At 44.7% G+C, this 19,926-nt stretch overlaps 1 protein-coding gene across 1 annotated transcript in view; it reads right to left on the bottom strand.

The window, feature by feature from the left end:
- Nucleotides 1–1,512: 1,512 nt before the first annotated feature.
- IL19 (interleukin 19) overlaps nt 1,513–19,926 on the bottom strand; it is a 47,895-nt gene continuing 29,481 nt past the window's right edge. Inside the window, 5 exon segments of the mRNA XM_011937489.1 lie at nt 1,513–1,959; nt 3,389–3,463; nt 4,459–4,611; nt 7,455–7,520; nt 7,672–7,817. Coding sequence (XP_011792879.1) covers nt 1,864–1,959; nt 3,389–3,463; nt 4,459–4,611; nt 7,455–7,520; nt 7,672–7,817 — 536 coding nt within the window. The 3' untranslated portion in view covers nt 1,513–1,863.

Raw genomic sequence — 19,926 nt, 5'->3', positions numbered from 1 at the left:
ATATCATATACACTTATATTATATTACAAGAAGTATATTTCTTAGACTGTTGGCTTGCCTATAGGAAGCACTATGTCTGTGTTGGTGGTTATTCACATTTCTTGAATAAATAATCTGGGTGAATTGTGAATTTAACACCTACTAAGTGCCAGGCAGTGAACAAAATAAACCATCCCTACACTCATGAAGCTTACCTTCGTATGGAGAAAGAGCTAGTAAACAAAATAGGATGCTAGATAAACAGAAAAGGGGTATGAGGTGTGCTGAAGGTGGAAATGGCGGGTTATCCTCCAACAGGAGACCTTTGGAGTGAAGACCTGAAAGACGTGGAGGTGCAAGCCATGCAGGTGTCTGGGGAAGCACATCCCAGGGCAGTGATAAAAGATCAGAAATGCTATAACTGCCATCATCCTGCCATCACCCAGCCTGCTCAGGGTGGGTGCCCATCCAAGGTCACTGTGGAAAGGTTAGGTGCTCAACAAACAACCCTGGTCCCTAATAGCCTATGAATCCCATTAACGCATAATGTGTGGAGGGTTTCTTTTACTTTTTAACCCTACCTCAGTTTATGAGTGTGCATGTACACAAAGTGCAAAGGCTGTATGGTGAGAACATGCCTGGTGTGTTTGAGAAATACAGAGCCAAACACCATGGTTGGGTCAGAGTGAGCCCGGGGAAGCAGCAGGGGCACAGTCGGGGGAAATAGCCAGGAGGGGTGTGTGTGCACATATTAGGGTTGTCAAAGCCCTCATAATGACTCCATTTTTAAATGATTATATAGAGGCAGGTGTGGTGGCTCATGTCTGTAATGCCAGCACTTTGGGAGGCCGAGGAGGGAGGATTGATTGAGCCAGGAGTTTGAGACTACAGTGAGCTATGATCATGCCACTGTGCTCCAGCCTGGGTGACAGAGTGAGACCCTGTCTCCATAAATAAATAATCATATGGAGCAGGTAGTACAGAAGGGTCAGTATCCACACTACCAAAAACTAAGGACCAAAGAAATGTACTGACCTGCCCTGGGAAATTCATGGCAGGAGATGCCTTAGAACCAGAAGGTGGCCCCTGAATCGGCAGTCTTTATACTGCACTGTGCCGTCTCCCACCCTGCTGAGGTCATGAGAGACCTTTTCCTCACTCGATGCTCACAGCAACACTACTAGACTGGTGTTAATATCTTCACTTTACAATAGAGGACACTGAGTCTTAGAAACATTAAGTGTTTTGTTCGAAGTCACATAGGATTGGAACCAGATCTGTCGGACTTCAGAGGTCTTGTTCTTTCCGTTAAAGCACGTGATATGAAATCTGAAAGATAGGCATTTGTGCTCTGAATCATCTATGCGGTGTCCATCTAGATGTTGGTGCCCTTTTTGGCCTCTCTACCCAGCAGCCTCTCTACTTACTTGTGGCTGTGCTTGTTCAGCTTTGTCACCATGACAACCATTCCTCTGTCAGAAACACCCTGTCCTCAGTCTTGACTGACTCTCCCTGACTGAAAAGATCCTTCCATTCATACGTAAAATACAGAATTTATTCAGAAAAACCAGTCAGTACAAGGTGTACTACAGGATATCACACCTGGCTCACATCACAGACATGGACTATACGACTTCACAATAAATTAGAGGGGAGGCAGCCCTATACTCCCTGCAGGCCCTTTCAGCAGATAGAGTTCAGTATCAATACCACAGTAGACTTTTTGACTATTTTCAAGTGGAATCAGACAGCCTGAGGCCAGCCAGTGGGACTGTCAGTTGCAAAGGGCCTTCCCCATCTCCTTCCCCTTCAAGGTGGGCCGTCTCCCACAGTAAACCGCACAGGGGATGTTCGTCACTGGCTCACTATACAGGTTCCTTGTCATCAGGCTGAGGACGTTACTTCATGATTCTTAGCAATCCAGGCTAGAAAGATGTCGAGCTCTCCCAGGGATTTGACGGCAGCAGAGCGGACCTCCAGCTGAAATCAGAGATCATTGTAAGAACCCACCTTTCTAGACTGTGTAATGGTTTTCAAGTCACTTTCTTCACATGCTGGTCCCCACAAGGTTTTGTTTTTTGTCGTGAAATATATTTGTATAACATACAGACTCAGTATTCTTTTCCTCGCAGGCAACCAATTTTTTTCCCCACAAACAAGCAATTAAATCATTTCAGCTCCTTATAAACAAAACTTTAAAATTCTTCATTCTTTTCCCTCAGGTTTCTTTTTTTTCCTCTGTTTTTCACAGGAAAAAAATCTGCCTTACTGGCCAGTTCTGCTGATTTTCTTCTCCACATCAGCTTGCTTTAGTGCTTCTGTTATCCCAGAACATCTTCGTCCCTGTGGTGCTGGACAGCGGGTAGGGAGAGCATGTTGTCCCCATTTGACATATTAGAGCACTAAAGTCCCTAAGAGCAAGTGTCCTACCCAATGTCACCCAGCCAGTTAGTAACAGAGTTGGAACTGAAGCCCAAGTCTCCTGCCTTATTCCACCTCCTTCCCCAGCAGACTGAGTTCATGCTTTTAGCATGTCCTGCAGAGCCAGCCAGCATGGGATTGAATCCTACCTCTGCCATGCAATTGCAGTGTGAACTTAGTTTAGTTACTGCACCTGCTCGAGCCTCAGTTTCTTAATGTATCCAATGCAAATAATGACTCATAGCATTGTTCCGAACAACAAATGTGTAATACTTGTTGTGTGCCTAGAACAATACCCAGCTTATAGTAAGAACCATGTAATCCTTAGCTATTTCTATAACATTATCTTACAGAGCCTCTCCACAAAGAAGCAGAGCCCATAATAGGCTCCCTAACTCCTTGCTATTCAAAGCATTGGCATCATTTGTCAGTATGATCTAAATGCAGAAACTCAGGCTCACCCCAGCCCTCCTGAGCCAGAATCTGCATTTTAACAAGATCTGCTAATGCTCATGAAAAGCACTGCTTCTCCCTCTACATCCCGTGAGATGTGCATTTTACACCAACATTAACATGAGAAGTACTGTGTCTTCATCACTACACATAATATGGGCGGGGGGGCAGGTAACGATCACAGTGACAGCATGCAGGTAACACGTTTTACGCATAATAGCTCACATATCATGGGGGATCTTTGCTCCCTCTGTGTCATCCCATCTTAAGCAGTGGGTGCTTTCCCCAAATCATACAGGTCAGGCTTGATATACGAGGGTATGAGAAAATGGTGGAGGAATGATGGAGATGGGGAGCCCAGGAGGTTAGCAAATGAGGTAAGATCAAAACTCTCTTTACAGACACAGAATTGAGGCCTGTCCACAATGACTGCTTATAGAGTGAATGCATGAATTTAAGTGGAGAGGAGGCTGAAGGGCTGGCACCCTCCTGATCTCTCATCTTCCATCTTCCCCATCCTCTTCCCAGATCTTACCTGATCATAGTTGTCGTGGATGACTCTGGTGACATTGGTAGCTTCCTGCCTGCAGTGACACTGCCTCTGTTCCTGCTGTGATAAAGTGGAGGAAGCTCCTATCAGAGGACATTTCCACTTGGGCCCTCTCTTATTCCTACCTGCCCGCATAAGAAGTGACATTTCTCCTCCCTCCCACAGTGAGAGTCGGATGAGTAAACTCAGGTGGGAACAGCCATGGAAGAATAGAGCTTGTTTGTAGAATCACCTGCATCTGCCCACGCCTTTTGTTTTTTCTGCATTTAGAGCCTATCGGGCTGTTAGCACTAGGAAAGCAGGTGCCATATCTGTCTTATCACTACTCTGAGTGCTGCCTCCCACAGGGTAGGCACTCAATGAACATTTGTTAAATATTAATTAGATAATAAATATTAATTAGATGATTAATTAAATAACTGGTTAGGTGAATTCGTTTGAGTCCATTATCATATTAATGCAAGTAGGACAGGGACCGTCACCCCTTCTAACAATTTCAGAATCTGAGGCACAGAGAGGTGAAGTCACTTGACACAAAGTCTCACAGGAAATCATTAGCAGGAATGGGACTAGAGCCCAGATTCTCTACTGGTCTAAGTTTTTGTTGCTTTGTGTTGGTTTTGTTTCTGATGTTGGATTTGAATAGATTGCAATGAATTTCTAGGTGACCTTTAGGGATAGGCCATACCAAGGACCTACCCAGAAGTTTATTGATGTAAAGACACCAAAGGGCCAGAAATAAAGAAACCAGGGGTATGCTTATAGTAGAACTGGTGTCCCTGCCATGCCTCTTACTAAGGAATATGTTGACATAAGTCGGTCACCCCAGGAGGGTTATCTAGGAGGAGACCGTCTGAGGAGTTGCCACCAGGCAGGGAGCCCTGGGGAAGCAATGGCCACTGGGAGAGGTTCTCAACAGTTCTCCACGTAGACGTAGGCAGAGAATTTCCTTTGACTCCAAGCACCATATCAGGAGGCCGATGGGGGCCAGCATATCCTGGCCTCTCCTGGGGCAGAAGGGGAGCAGATGCTGGAATCCTGACCCAGTGACTCACACATTGCCGCAGAGTTTTCTGCATGTAGAGGAAAGAGTTGGCAATGCTGCTGATTTTTCTCAAGATTTTGGGGTTTGGCTCCTGATGATCCTTGAACACCCTGTCCACGTAGAATGCCAGGAGGTTCTTGGTCACGCAGCACACATCTAAGGGCTACAAACACAAATTAGAGAAACACTGGAGGCCTATTCTCTCATTATGTTAGAGACCAGGGCAGTCCATTTGAGTGGGGTCAGCAACACATGACAGAACTAAAAGTCATTTTGGAAAAATTCGTAATGGTCTCAGAGTGTTCATCCTCTCTTATTCCCAGCAAAGCTACTTATGACAAAAATGGTGAGAAGAGATTCCAGTTCTCCCCATTTTTTGTATGGCCAAGAAATACATTTACCAAGGATGGGGCCCAGAATCCATCATAGACTAATTCTCTCTACAGTATCCCTAGCGTGTCATCACTAACTTCCACTTAAATCTTTCCAGGAACCAGTTGCCTCCTTTTTAAAAGGACTGATGGCTGAGCAGCTTTTTGGAAAAGGACTTCCTTACATTACAGGGGCTGAAGTCAACCTCTCTGTTATATCTTCTGTCTGGCAACACACAAGGGCTGTTGCATGCCAGTCATCCTGCTAGGTGTGCATTCCTCCAACTGTAATCACAATGCATTCATTCTGGCCACCTTACTCTGGGCCACACTGCTTAGCTCTCCTCTAGTCTGTCCTTTTACAACCAGAAGGAGCACTGGAATGAGGCTGAGATTTGCAAGAAGGGAGACTGACAGCTGCAGAAATGGGCATATTTGGGTAGGTCTGCAGCCTGCAGAGTGCAGATGTCCCAAAAAGATAGTCTCTAAATTCCCAGGCACAGCCCAGAGAAGTTGGCTAGACAGTTTCCTTCTAGAAGTTTGCCTGCCATCTGCCCTGAGAGTCAGTTACTCTGCAGAAGATAAACTGTTCAGTCTAAGCAGGGAGTGGTTAACGGTGGGGCAGCACATCTGTCTTCATTCAAGAAGCAAAGCCTCCTTGGCCCCAGTGGCAGCTTTTCCTAGATGGCAACACAAAAACCCTTCTCCTCCTTCACTTTTGCTGATTTCCTTAACCAGAAGGGCAAAATGTTACACTCCTCTGCACTATCAAAGACTGTGGTACTAGAAAAAGGAGCACTGCAGAAAAAAGGAAGGTGGGGCTGAGAAAGGAAGGGAAGGAGAGAGGAAGGGAGGGAGAGAGGACAGGAGGCAAAGAGGAACAGAAGGAAAGGGAAGGGAAGGGAAGGGAAGGGAAGGGAAGGATAAAGACCTGAATCCTTATTGACTCCTTTTCTTATTCCACATGAGTTACTTCCCAACCTTGAGAGGAGAAAGAATCTGAAGATGGGGACATACACTTGGGGGTCTATTCCTAGCTCTGCCACTAACTCATCATGCTCCCTCCCAAGGTCTCACTGTCCTCATTTGAAAATGATGGTTTTGGAATAGATGATCTTTTGGGTTCCTTCCAGCTGTCATATCTTATGTGTCTATAATACAGTTGGCTAGAATTTTATTTAGTAAGTGGCTACGTCTCTTCACCACAAATAAATCACTGCTTAGAAGAATTATGAAGGGGTGTGTGTGTGTCTCTCTCACGTATGCAGAGAAACCTGAGAAAAAAGTAACTCAATACAAAATATACCTCACACTCTGTCATATAAAATCCCCCTAAAACTGGATCTGTCTAGAATACTTCCCAGGACTAGAGAAGCTCACTTTTAAAGGCATCTCTCATGGGCCTTTTTGTAAAATGAATGATCACCTGATAAGCCAGCTATTTTGTAACATACTCTCGTCACCTCCTGTCTAGATGGTTGGACTGATCTTCTCACTGGCTTTCCTGCCTCACGTTGTCCATTGTAAGAACAGCACCAGACTGTCTTCCTAAAACAATTTATGATCATATAACTTTGGGCTCAAAAATTTCAGTGACTCTCTATTGCTGCTATTATTTTCTTTTATTCTTTTATATTTCCATGGGGCCTTCCAAAATTACCCCTAAGCTACAGAAATCCTAATCGCCTCTGAGCACTGGGCACCCCCAATCACTCTCTAGGAAGTGGCACTTCTTTAGGTCCTCCCAGGGGTTCCAAGTCCTTGGGACACTAGTGTGCCCTAACACACATTCTTTTATTCTTTTTGGGCATCTCAATCTGGTGCCCAGGCTGGAGTGCAGTGACACAGTCATGGCTCACTGCAGCCTTCACCTCCCAGGCTCAAGCAATTCTCCCATCTCAGCCCCCCAAGTAGCTGGGACTCCAGTTGCATGCCACTATGACCTGCTAATTGTTTTGTTTTGTTTTGGAAACGAGGTCTTGCTATGTTGCCCAGGCTGGTCTCAAGCTCCTGACCTCAAGCAATCCTACCCGCCTCAGCCTCCCAAAATGCTGAAATTATAGGCATAAACCACTGCACCCAGCCTATTGCCTGTATTATAAGCCTGAGGCTCAGCCTGGCTCCAGGGACCTTTATAAAATGACTCCAAGGTATTTTTTTGCATCATCTCCCACCAGTCACTTACATGTCCTTCGGATCACAAACCTGGTCACCTCTCTGTCCAACCTTCACTGATCTTACAGCCATTATCTTATCTTGCCCAAATACCTTCCTCCTTCTTATCCACTGATCTATAACCTCCTCAGGTTTTAAGTCACTGTTTTCTTAGCTACCTCCATGGGACCTTCCAAAATTAGCCCTAAGCCACAGAAATCCTGTCCCCTCTGAGGACAGTGATTGGTCACCTCCAATCACTCTCTAGGAAGTGGCACTTCTTTCATTCCTCCCAGGGGTTGCATGTCCCTGGGACACCAGCATGCCCTAACACATCATCTGACAAAGAAGAAGCCTGGTGCATTTAGAGTACATTGGAGATTAGGAAAGAGAAGATGATAATGTAGGGATTTCTTTCTCAACCCAGAGCCATTTAGACATGAAGATAAAAATATTAGAAAAAGCAGACATAGGCCAATACCTTAATGATCTGCAGAGTCTCCAATGTGGACAGGATAGTGACATTTGGGAAGGTGTCCTTAGCTTGCTGTGGAGGGAAACATAAGAACAGACATAAGCAATCAGTATCCTATGTTATTCTGAGATGCAAAAGGCAATGAGAAGGAACTCATTTTCAAGCTAAGATGTAAGGGGAGGTATACCCCATCACCCACACCTTTACACCAACCCATACTCACGATGGCTCTTTTGATTTCTTGGAAACTCTCTTCTATATGGTGCATGTCTGTGGAAATCAGACATCTCCTGAGACCATGGTTGTCTACTGAGCACAACATCAGTATTGTACCCAGGAGCCCAAGGGAAACACAAGGTAACTTCATGCCTGCACAAAGGAGAGGAAGTCAGCTGTCCAGCCAAGAGTGGAGGGCAATGAAAGAGAAGAGCCCTGATTGACGTCCCCTTCCAGCCCCAAAAGCAGGCCAGGTGGAATACAAGAAAACAAGACTAAATACTTCAGCCTTGAGGAGTTTCAGGGGTATGTGTCTCCTCTGGTTTTCTTGAGTCAACTGGATATGAGTTCTTCCCCACCCTCACCCCATGCCCCCACCTCCACCCCAGAAAGCATGATACACCACTCTCTTAAGTCCCAGGAAGCATACTTGCGTGCATATCACTCTCCCATGACTCAACACAGCCTACTTTGTCAACAGGGGTGAAAAGCATTGTTTTTAATAAATTAAGTAGGAAAAGCAGGGTTGGTAAGATGCCCTAGGAATTGGGCAACAGATGTGAAAAACCATAAAAACACACTTGGTTTTTGATGTTTACCCCCAAAATAAGTAACACCCTTTTATTATAAACCTCAAGAGTGTATCTGCTTAAAATCATTTGTTTGAAGCCAGCTGTGGAGATTTCATCTTCTGGAGAGGATGGGAAAGGGAGACTTCTTCAAGTCTTCAAGGCATCTTCAAGGACTAATCAGCCACAACGAGGAGCTAGGGGAAGATGCCAATGGTAGAGGGCAGCTTGGCAACTTCCCGTCTGTCACCCGCTGAGCCAAAGGGTGTGAGCGGCATGTTTGCAGCTGGCTGCTTCATAGCCAGGGCCAGACCCTGAGAGGTTTGCCTCTTCTCATTCTCTTACCCTTCTTCCCTCTGTCTTTCTTGCTGCCTCTTCATTTAACCACTTTATATTGTGCCATATAATGCACACAGAGAAAAGTGCATAAAATATAATGATGCAGCTTATGGGGTTATCTCTGCTTTCACCCACATTTCCCAAGCTTATAAATAGAGCTTAGCCTTAACACACGTCTTATGACAACACATGTGATGAGAGCAGCCCTCTGCTATGCACTTTGCATGATGCCCACTGAGATCTCCCATTTACAGCTGTGTGTGCCAAGGTAAGTGTATCATGTGTGGCCGTGGAGGAGAGGAGGGCATCAGACACAGGGAGCCAGCTGCGGGGACTGCAGAGCTATAGTTAGAGCTGCTGTAACTCATACATGTGAGTGTGAACCCCAGCTGCCCCCACTCCCTATGCCTTCCTCAGGATTCCCAGCTCCTTCTCTGGAAAGTCAGGAAACAGGAAATCCTGTTTAGAAACCATTTTTGCCTTGTCTCTCCGTAACTGGGCATCATTCCCAGGGAATAGACAGGTGTATGCTGAGACCTTACCACGTGGCAGGCATTAGGCCAAAGAGCTCCCTTCCTCTTTTATCAACCTTTCTTTCTGGCTAAACAAAGATGGGCCCCATTGCCAGGGAAGTTTGTAGAGAGTCCCCCAGAGTTCTGTCCCCTCGGAAGGCTACTGGGGTGCTTCTAGAAAGCCAAGAAAGAGTGCGGTTTTTCTTCTGACAAGATAACTCTCAGAAGCAGTGGGATATTGCCTGCTCATCCCATGCCAGGAGACTTGCGCATTTTGTGGAGGAGAAAGATGCCTCCCTTAGCTTGGTGAGGCAATGCCAGACATCTTGGCTATTTCAGATATTAGTAGTAGGTAACATTTATCCTACGTGTCATGTGCATTGGGCACTGTCCCAAGAATTTTACGTAATTTTCTCATTTAATGCTCACAACTACCCTGTGAGGTAGGCTCTGTTTCTGTTCCCATTTTACCAAGAAAATGAAGTAACTTGCCCAGGCCAGGGTTTGAGGGAAGGCGGGCCAGTCCCTGAGCTGGCTCTCTTTACTGCTACTCCACCCCACTAACAACACTGTTTCTCTCTGGCATCACAGCCTGGAATCCCAGTAGCTCCCCTGACACCAGACAGACAGGAATCCATTTACGAACCGGTGGTGCTCCTTACATTTAAAAAGACATTTAACATTGCAAAGGATTAAACAATGATAACACATTACAAAGTGCCCAACACAGTTCTTGGAACAAAAAAGCAATAGTAAAGACGTTAGATTCCTTACCTTTCCTTCCTTCCCTCCTTCTTTCCCACCCTCTATCTCTTCTCATTGAAACTAAAGTACTAGAAAATCACCCCTTCTATAGAGTATCTCTTCCCGTTCTATCAAATGCCCAGCATCTGGAACATCACAGCCACACACAATGGTAATAGGTCACCTCCCTGCGGCCATGAAGGAAGAGGTCTAGGATGGCAGTGCATATGAGCCCCTGACGATGGACAGCATGAGCCTCACCTGTCACTTGGTGCTTGCGGGCTGCTCCTTGTGTCTCCTCTCAGTGCTCTCTGCCATTTGGAAAGGGCTGGTCATTTTTATTCAGGTGGATAAGAGGAAATGCTGTCAAGGTTTGCTGGGTGGATCCACCTTGGGGAGATTGTTTTTTCCCTTGTTTTCTTAGTATCGTATTTCCTTAATTGTTTTCTTTCTTCTTTAAGACATAGTTGATTAATCATTACTATAAAATGCCTCTTTCTTCTGGGTCTTGACATGCAGCTTCTAGGAAAAATAAATTCCCCATTTCCATGCAAATGAGAATTTTTTGCAATTCTGTGTCCATGCAGAAAAATCCAAGTTAGGTCACTTTCCTGAGAGCTGTGGCACATTACCAACTGTACCCTGCAGGCCAACTCATGAAAGCACTCTCAGTCAGCCACACCCTGCAGCAGCCAACCCGTGAGGCTCTGCAGGTGCCTCTGGCTCCAGCATGATCCAGCTCTCCAATGCCTCACGCAGCTATGAGTGTCTGCCATGTGCCAGGTGCTAGCTAACTGCTTTACCTGCATTATTTTGTTGAACTTCAGGAGGAACAGTTTTTCCCCTCATAAAGCAAGAATTTCTTTGCACATCATCTCTTTCACCTTCATCTTGTCCCCTGGAGAGTTCTCTCATTCTTGATTAATGCAGAGAGAGAGAAAATGAGACTGGAAAGAAGAGAGGTTTAACAGAAGCTAGTGGCAGAGCCAGGACCTGAAATCCTTATTCTTGGGCTAGAAGACTCTCTATCTAAATTACCTTTTTACATAAACTCTTTACCACGAAGTTCTCTAGGGATCAGGGTTTGGGGCAATGAAAAGATAGGATGTAAACAGTTTCTTCCCATTAAATAAAATTTTCAGGAGGTGATTGGTTTGGACCGAGTTACTGCACTAGGCCAATAGGCCAAACCGAAATGGAGTCACTCATGCTGAATGAAGTTCCACACCACCAAGCTGAAACTAAATTGTTTATCTAACCTTCTGAGAAATCAGGAGAGAGAAAGATAATAGCCAAATCCTCAAGTGAGCCAGTTTTAGCTAGCATATAAGGAAGTCTCCTCTGCTCTAACCTTTACAAGGAAAGTAGCTTGAAATGACCAATCTGCTTTTTGTTCTCTGTTTCTGCTTCCTCCAGCCCTTGTCTGCCTATAAAACCACTCTCCTCTGTCAGCTCATGGGGCCACTCATTCTATGTCTATAAAATGGAATGTTGCCTGATTCTAGGATTGCAAATAAAAGCCAATTAAGATCTTTTAATTAAATGTGTTGTGATTTTGTCTTTTGACATCCCCAAACACAGACTCCCAGAATAAATGGAGCTTTATTCAAATGAAGTGAATAAGTCAAATGAAGTGACCTCGGGATGAGATGCAATTCTGAGACCCCATTGGGCTGGTACAAACCCTGCCCCTGCAGCCAGATTCAGGAGACAGAGAGGGCGACAGGGCACCGGCAAAGAAGGAAAAGGGACAGGAAGGATTGGGGTCTTTTATGGGACAGGTGCAAGGGAAAGAAACCCCAGGGACTTGATGTCTTGTGGTCCAGCATCTTGGACATAATAAAATGATAAGTGTTGAGGGAAGTGGTAGACGGTAGCGGTTCACAATGTCGTTCTGGGTTTAAACCCTGGCTCTCTCTCTTCTCTTCTCCCTTGTCTCCCTTCTCTTCTTGGTAGCATGCCACAGCTCTCAAGAAAGTGACTTAACTTGGATTTTTCTGTATGAACAAAGAATTGCAAAAAATTCTCATTTGCATGGAGATGGGGAGTTTATCATTTTTCCTAGAAGCTACATGTCAAGACCCAGAAGAAAGAGGCATTTCATAATAATGATTAATCAGCTATATCTTAAAGAAGAAAGGAAATGATTAAGGAAATAAGATGAGGGTATGGCCAGGTAGGTACCCTCTCTGCCTGGCTCAGAGAGGGTACCATGCCTATTGCCTTCTGTGGGAATGAGGCTTCACGGAGTTGAGCAATATGTGGTCCTATTGCAGAGTCTGGATGAAATGCATTAGGTCTGTAGACACTGGACAAGCTACTTAAAGCCTTTCTGAAGCTCCATAAAGTAGGTAAAATAAACTGTGAGGATTTCAATGAGCTAATGGACCTGTGTCACAGTAAGTACTCCTTAATAAATGTTATGTTTTTCTAAGCTGTGCGCCAGGCACCTGGAAAAGGAGAAGACATCTTTGTTAGGAGCTAATGGACATCTTTCTTCTCCTTTGGAGAGGGGGCAAAGAGCCACTCTTGACATCGGAAATCTCCCCTATCCCCACCCTTGTTTCCCCCAGAGGGGTCGGATGGAGGGAGGTGGGTGCTGTTTTCCCAGCAGGGCCTGAGCTGCCTGGCTCAGAGCCCCTCTGCACATGTGGAAAGAGCAGTTCAGAGCCCAGCCACACACATGAGAGGATTTGCAGCACTGTCCTTGCTGAGTCTCACCCCACATTCGCCCCTTGTGCTCAGACTATATGTTCTGACCCAGCTTTCATTTCAGGGCAAATATGTCATACCAGGAAGCTTGCAGGGGAAGGGAATAAGTGATGTGTTTATAACTCCACTTCCAGCATGCAGTGTACCATAATCACCGGTACTGGAAGCTGGGTTGACTGGCTCTACTTTCTATGGCTGTCAGACTGAAGGCAAGCCACTTAATCTCAGTGCCTGTTTACTCATCTGTCAAATGGTACACACCATGTCTACTGCACATTTACCATGTAGGCACAGCATGAAGATAAAGTGATTACACGTAAGTCCTCAGCACAGTGCCTGGCACATAATAAGCAACTTGAAAATGATGACATTTATTATCAATTTTACAATTCCCTTTAGAGCTCCTAAATCAGGAAGAAGGAATGATAAGAAATAAGATCTCTTCATATTAAGCCTTGCTACCTGACCCCTAATATCAAAAATAAAATATAGATTGAGATAGAATGGCATCTTTCCCAGGATTGCAATTAAATTATGAATCTGGTCTCCAGACATATGGTTGCATCTCGCCTTAGAATTGGGACTTCTGGGACCAATGGACCCACCATTGAGATATCAGAGCTCAATTTTCCACTTGTTAAGTAGGGAAGCAGAAAGAATGTGAAGCAAGATTGGCGAGCCAGAATGGAGAATGCTCTGAGTTTGATATGTTCTGGACACAACTCTCTCATGTCTTCCAATTCCTTATCCCCACCTAACATGCACTCCAACCTCATGAATTTTTCATAGTGATGCCAAGGCAATTTCCTTCCCTTAAAAGAGTTGATTCTGGCCATTCCTAAGTACTTAGTCCTGGAGCGCATATAAAAATTGCATAATTCCAGAGGGTACCATGCCTATTGCCTTCTATGGGAATGAGGCTCCATGGAGTTGAGCAATGTGTGGCCCTATTGCAGGATTTGGATGAAATGCATTAGATCTATATGAGTAATTTTGGTTAGATTTGAGAAAGAACCTGTCGTTATGAGGACTATAAAACACTAAGAAGTATGACTGAGAACGAATTTGTAAAAGAAAGAAATACAGGCTGGGCGCGATGACTCACGCCTGTAATCCCAGCACTTTGGGAGGCCGAGGGGGGCAGATCACGAGGTCAGGAGATCAAGACCATCCTAGCCAACATGGTAAAACCCCGTCTCTACTAAAAATACAAAAAATTAGCTGGGCGTGGTGGCAGGAGCCTGTAATCCCAGCAACTTGGGAAGCTGAGGTGGGAGAATGGTGTGAACCCAGGAAGCGGAGCTTGCAGTGAGCCAGGACCGCACCACTGCACTTCAGCCTGGGTGACAGAGCAAGACTCCGTCTCAAAAAATATATATATGTACACACTATATATGCATATATAAATATATGTATACATAATATATATGCATGTATAATCTGTATATATGTATATAAATATATGTATATATAATATACGTATATATTATATATGTTACTGATAATGATGGATGAGTGTTTTATTTGGGAAACTAATAGGGATTTTAAAACAGAATATATAAATGTTTAGATATCTTGGTAAATATATCTAGATCATAATGATATGTGTGAACTTGAGTAGAGCTTTGAAAATAAAACAAAAAAAAAAGATGAGAAAAAGAACTGGGAAATTTAAACCTAAAAAAGTTTCTCCTTTGTTTTGTTTTTGTTTTTGTCTTTTGTCTCTCTTTTATTCTTCATTTTCAGTGGGGTTGGCTCTCCTTTGTTGTGATATCTGGAAAATGAGAGTCAGAAAACATAACAGAGAGAACTCAGTTCAATGTTCGCATTAGAGGGATGAAGAAATAGAGAAGTGAACTAGTCCTCCATGGCACAGCAAGGAAGTGGCACGACTGCTCTCAAACTTCTCTCTCCTCACCTCTGGCTCAGCGCGCTTTCTAACCCCATGCTGCCCTTTCACTCTGGGATTAGGTGGAGTGGAAAGGAACCTAGACTTGTGAGGGACCTCAAGCCCGTTCAGCAGGGGAGGTGACGTAACTCTCCCAAGCCACGCTGTTCTGACTTGTCATTACCCAGGAAGCTGATGACCTAAGGAAATCCAAACTGGCCACACCTGTGCTCCTGGGGAGGGAAGCACAAATGCACATGGGGCACCTATGCCACTTCAGCCTGGACTTCCTCCTCCTCCTCCTTTTTTGCCCACAGGGCTCTCAGTCAAAGCCTGTTCAAAGCCTCAGGCCCCGGGTGACATATCTTATGTCAATGGGCTCTGTAGCTCAAATGTTGTGAAAGAGCCCCAGTGGAGATGGGATGGAGGGATAGGTAATGGAAAGAGCCCAGCTGATGCCTCCCCATTCCTCTCCTGAACAATCCACTCTTCCCTAGGCAGGTGGACTTTCTAAAATGCAAACCCAGACTTTCTAAAACTCTCCAGTCTGAAACTCCCAGCGTAACGACCTGGGGCCTCCCAGTAGCAGAAAATCTGCTCCCCACAACATCCAGACCCATTGCAGCCTGGATCTTGCCTACATTTTCCACCTCATCTCTCTTGCAGGTCTCCCACACCTCACGGGCTCATCTCTCCTAGAAAGCCCTCCCTGGCTCTTCTACCTTGCAAACACCAACCTAACGTCAAGACCTAGCTCCGGTGTGACTTTGTTTGTGAAACTTCTCCCCTCTTCCTTTCCTCTCCCCACTCCCCTCCTCCTCCCCACTTCAACCCTGGTTGAGTTGACCACTACTTTCCTTTTTTATATTCCCACTGTATACAAGATGCACATTTAACTTTGAATTTCAGACGAAAACATCTCAGTGTTTATCTACCTGAAATTCCAAGTTAACTGGGGGTCTTGCATTTGTATTTGCTAAATCTGGCAACTGCTACAGCTCATACAATTGAGTGGGGAGGATCCTTTTAAGAAATTGAATTCAGGCTGGGCACAGTGGCTCACACCTGTAACCTCTGCACTTTGGGAAGCCCAGGTGGGAGGATCCCTTGAGACCAAGAGTTTGAGACCAGTATGGGCAACAAAGCGAGACCACATCTCTTAAAAAAAAAAAAAAAACAAAAAGCTGTGTGTGTTGGCACATGCCTGCCTGTAGTCCTCGTGCACACCTGTAGTCAGGAAGTCGAAGCAGGACAATTGCTTGAGGTCAGGAGTTGAAGACTACAGTCTGCTATAATTGCACCATTGCACTCCAGCCTGGGCAACAGAGTGAGATCCCATCTGGGGAAAAAAATTGAACTCAAAAATAGAAGTACAAAATTAGAGACAAAAGTAAATGTTTATTTAGAAAGAAAAATTACAACAAATTACAAATTCATAAAAGTTAACAAATACCACAAACACCATAAAATCTAGAAAAAAACATTTTTATTCATTAACTCCTGACAACTTTTTACTTCCTTCTTCTATGTGAATACTTTTTTTATTGTTATTTTCTATAGAGAGAATAAAAAGATATTCAGTCTGTCCTTTGCTGTGGTTGTTTCCATCAGCTTACCCCAATGAAAGGTTAAGATTTAATTCTTTCATAACACTCCGTACAAACCTGTTATTTCTTTCCCCCATCCCACCAACATAAACGTATCACAACGGCACCTCTTTCTAGGCAACGTGTCACCCACATTGGCCCAGGGAGGTATCAGCTTTGGGAGAAGGCAGAGTCCTACTCTCTTGTAGCTTTGTGTCTCTGGGAGAACCAGAGAATGGTATTGGGTCCACATGTTTATGTACCTTTCACTCCAATTTCTAACATTTCTCATGGTCACATACTCAAGATGTTGCCAGAAAAGAGGATCCCAATCTAGACCCCAAGAGTAGGTTCTTAGATCTCACACAGGAAAGAATTGGAGCACAGAGAAAGAAGCAAATTTATTGGAAACTACTCCATTAGAGAGTAGGGCATGCCCAGAAAGCAGGAGGAGGAACCCCTGTCCTTTAGGAACATCTCTGCTTATAAGAAACTGTAAGGAGCTATGATTAAACTTGGAATGTACAGATGTGCTCACTAAAGGTATGGGCTGTTGGTGCTCTAGTGACCATTAATCCTTCAACCTAAGTCTGCTCATTGATGTTATCTCTGAGTAAAGTGGGCTGTACTTGGGACATCTGGACATTCTGTAGGCTTGGTGGGGGATGTCCTGTATGGCCATCAGTCTTCTGTAATTATAAGTAGTGGTCAGATTAGAATGTGGCTATTTTCAGACCATAAAGCATTAACCCTCTAGGTGCCTTGTGAGTGCCTGGCACACTCACTTCAGGATGGAGTCACTCCAGTCATGTTTTATTAAACCAGAGGCCTGGTAAGCAGGAGTTCCTCCAACAAAATTCATAGACTGAAAGAGTAGACTCACACTAATAGCTAACAAGTACTGAGCACATTTGCTGCCCCAGGGTCTGTGTGAAGCATCCATATGCATGGTCTCTTTTCATATTCACACCTATTCCATGAGGTCAATACTATTTTTGTGTCCATCGTTTTAGATGAGGAAGATGAGACTTGGAGCTACTAAGTACCTCACCCAAAGACACCCAGGTGGGGTGTGGTAGAGCTGGGTGCAGTCATAGGCAGCCCACTCCAGCGCTTCATTGCACCAGACACGAAAGAGATCTGGTCCAGCCTTCTCATTTACAGATGAGGAAACAGCTGAGGCCCAGAGAGAAGCATTTTGAATTTGAAAATTGAATTAAAAAATAGAGGGACAAAGTTAGAGACAAAAGTAAATATTTATTTAGAAAGAGAAATTAAAACAAATTACAAATTTGTAAAAGCTAACAAATACCACAAACACCATAAAATCCAGAAAAAAAACAACATTTCTATTCATTAACTCCTGACAACTTTTTGTTTCCTTTTTCTATGTCAACACCTTTTTTACTGTTAATTTCTATAGAGAGAATAAAAAAATATTCAGTCTGTCCTTTTCTATGGTTGTTCCATCAGCTTACCCCAACGGAAGGTTAAGATTTAATTCTTTCATAACACTCCGTACAAACCAGTTATTTCTTTCCCCCATCCCACCAACATAAACATATCACAACGGCACTTCTTTCTAGGCAACGTGTCACCCACATTGGCCCAGGGAGGCATCACAGATTTTTGTTTCTTTCTTCAGACAACTGAGTAGTGGTGGAGCTGGGACTGGAGGCCACATCCCTGAACTCTCAGTCCAGTGCTCTTTCCATTCACAGAATCTTTATCCCCTCTTCTCTCTTCAAACTTCCTCCCTATAGAAACAGGCATGTCTTCCCTCCAAGCGAAGGAACAGCAGAACGGCAAATGGCATACAGGATGGCTTGACAGTGTCCTTCGCAGCTGGCAAGTCCCAGGCGTGTCAGGAGGAACTCTAATTCTGTGGAAATTGGTTGTGGTTCTTGTCCCTTATTGTTAAAATAAATCATGTCAGTTGAAAAGAGCTTCTCCCATCGGTACTGGGAGCCAGGGAGCTCCTGGGGAGGGCTTCACCCCAGAGCCCTGGGAGGAGGAGAGGGTGGACTGGGGGCTGCTGGCCTGCTGCAGAGTTACAGAAAGCAGGTGGCAGAGTGAGAGCTGACTCATCTGAAATACTAAAGCGGTAAGGGCAGGCCAGGGACAAGGACTGCATCTTGCATCCACATTGTTTCCTGGAAGAAACCCCACCCAGCTGCCCTCTCCCCTACTACCTTCCCAGCTCCTCAGATCCTGTCCATTCAGAAAGCTAGTGGTGTAGTTCAGACTGCGTTTCCTAGAGGATTTTCTGCCCTGGGCTGTCTAAATCTCCACCATGTCCCGGGGCCAAAGTCATTCAATGTGGCAGGTCAAATAGAAGCCAGCTGTCAGCGTCTACTTAGAAGTTAGTTAGGATTTGCAGCTTAGGGCTAAAATTCAAAGCAAGGTGCAATTCCTCTAGGAATCCCTCTCTCACTGCCCTCACTGCATTATCTTCTCCTTGGTCTCCCCTCAGGACTTGAGGACTTATTTTGAGCTCTGTTCACTTCCACTTTAGATTGTTCGGGCCGCTCTGAAATCTCTCTCCTATCAGACTTGAAGGTGGAGGAAGGCTGAGACTGTCTCCCAAGCGCAGGGTGCATAACAGTTAGTGGCCAGATGGCCCCTTTGTTAAGTTGGTCTCTCAGTTTGAAGGTCAAGCTCTGGTTTGAATATAGACTCCACAAGGGCAGGGGTCTTGTCTGTGTTGTTCATCACTTTATCCTCAAAATGTAGCACATACTGGGTGCTTCAAATTTGTTGACTGAATGAAGGAATGACAGGGAATCAGACCTTCCAAAGGCAGGGACAGTCATGCAGTTCTTTGGTGTTTCCTCACACCCACCTGCACGGGGTTTTGGTGAGTTCCATGTGAACAGCATGCCTGTTAAGCTGGGTTCCTGGTGGGAAGGAGCCCCTGAATCCATGCTGTAGAAACATTAGTCTTCTGTGCCCCTTCAGTGAAGCTCTTCCAGAGAAAAATCAGAAAGGTCAGGCCCAAAGAGTCTACCTGCTTCTCTCCCAGTATCCAACATAACTAGATTCAGAAGGGGGTGGAGACAGGCAATCCTGGCTGTTAAAGAGTTGAATTATAGTCTTTTTTCTTCCGGGGTATGCACCTAGGTTGAAGATTAAACAAAATGTGGTATCAGAAGAAAAAGTGTTGATCTTGACATCTTACAGATACTGAAGAGTTATTAAGCCGGGAGAAAGAAAAATTCAAGTTGGCCAGCTGCGTCAAAGGCAAATCAATCATTTTGACTAACAACCTTGAAGCGCAGTAACAATTAAGTACATTTTAAGTGCCCAAGTAACTTGCCGTCACTAAAGCTTTTCTTGTAGTATATCAATGTTTAAATACAGAAAGAGCGACTTAGGGACCAACTACAGGTCCAAGATTTTGGATTCATTTATTTGAGAAGTTGATTCAATATTTGGAATCCCTCTCCCCCCAAAAATGTACACATATGCAAACCTTCTTTCTGATGTCTTTCTGAGAACCCCTCAGGAGCCCATGAATCCTAAATTAGTAACATTGAAAGACTTGGATTCAGGGGCCCTGGCACAGTGGCTCATGCCTATAATCCCAGCACTTTGGGAGGCCGAGGTGAACAGAACGCCTGAGGTCAGGAGTTCGAGAACGGCCTGGCCAACATGGTGAAACCTTGTCTCTACTAAAAATACAGAAAACTAGTGGGGTGTGGTGACAGGCACCTGTAATCCCAGGAAGCTGAGGCAGGATAATCAGTTGAACCCAGGAGGCAGAGATTGCAGTGGGCTGAGATCGTGCCACTGCACTCCAGCCTGGGCAACAAGTACAAAACTCCATCTCAAAAAAAAAAAAAAAAAAAAAGATTTGAGGACTCTGGTCTAACTTTGACACTTGCTGGCTCTATAACTTCAGACAAATCAATT

Source organism: Colobus angolensis, unplaced genomic scaffold (assembly GCF_000951035.1).
Source record: "Colobus angolensis palliatus isolate OR3802 unplaced genomic scaffold, Cang.pa_1.0 Scaffold100, whole genome shotgun sequence".
Classification (NCBI taxonomy): Eukaryota; Metazoa; Chordata; class Mammalia; order Primates; family Cercopithecidae; genus Colobus; species Colobus angolensis.
Note: the sequence above shows the minus strand (reverse complement) of the source record. Positions and strands in the feature narration are given on the sequence as shown.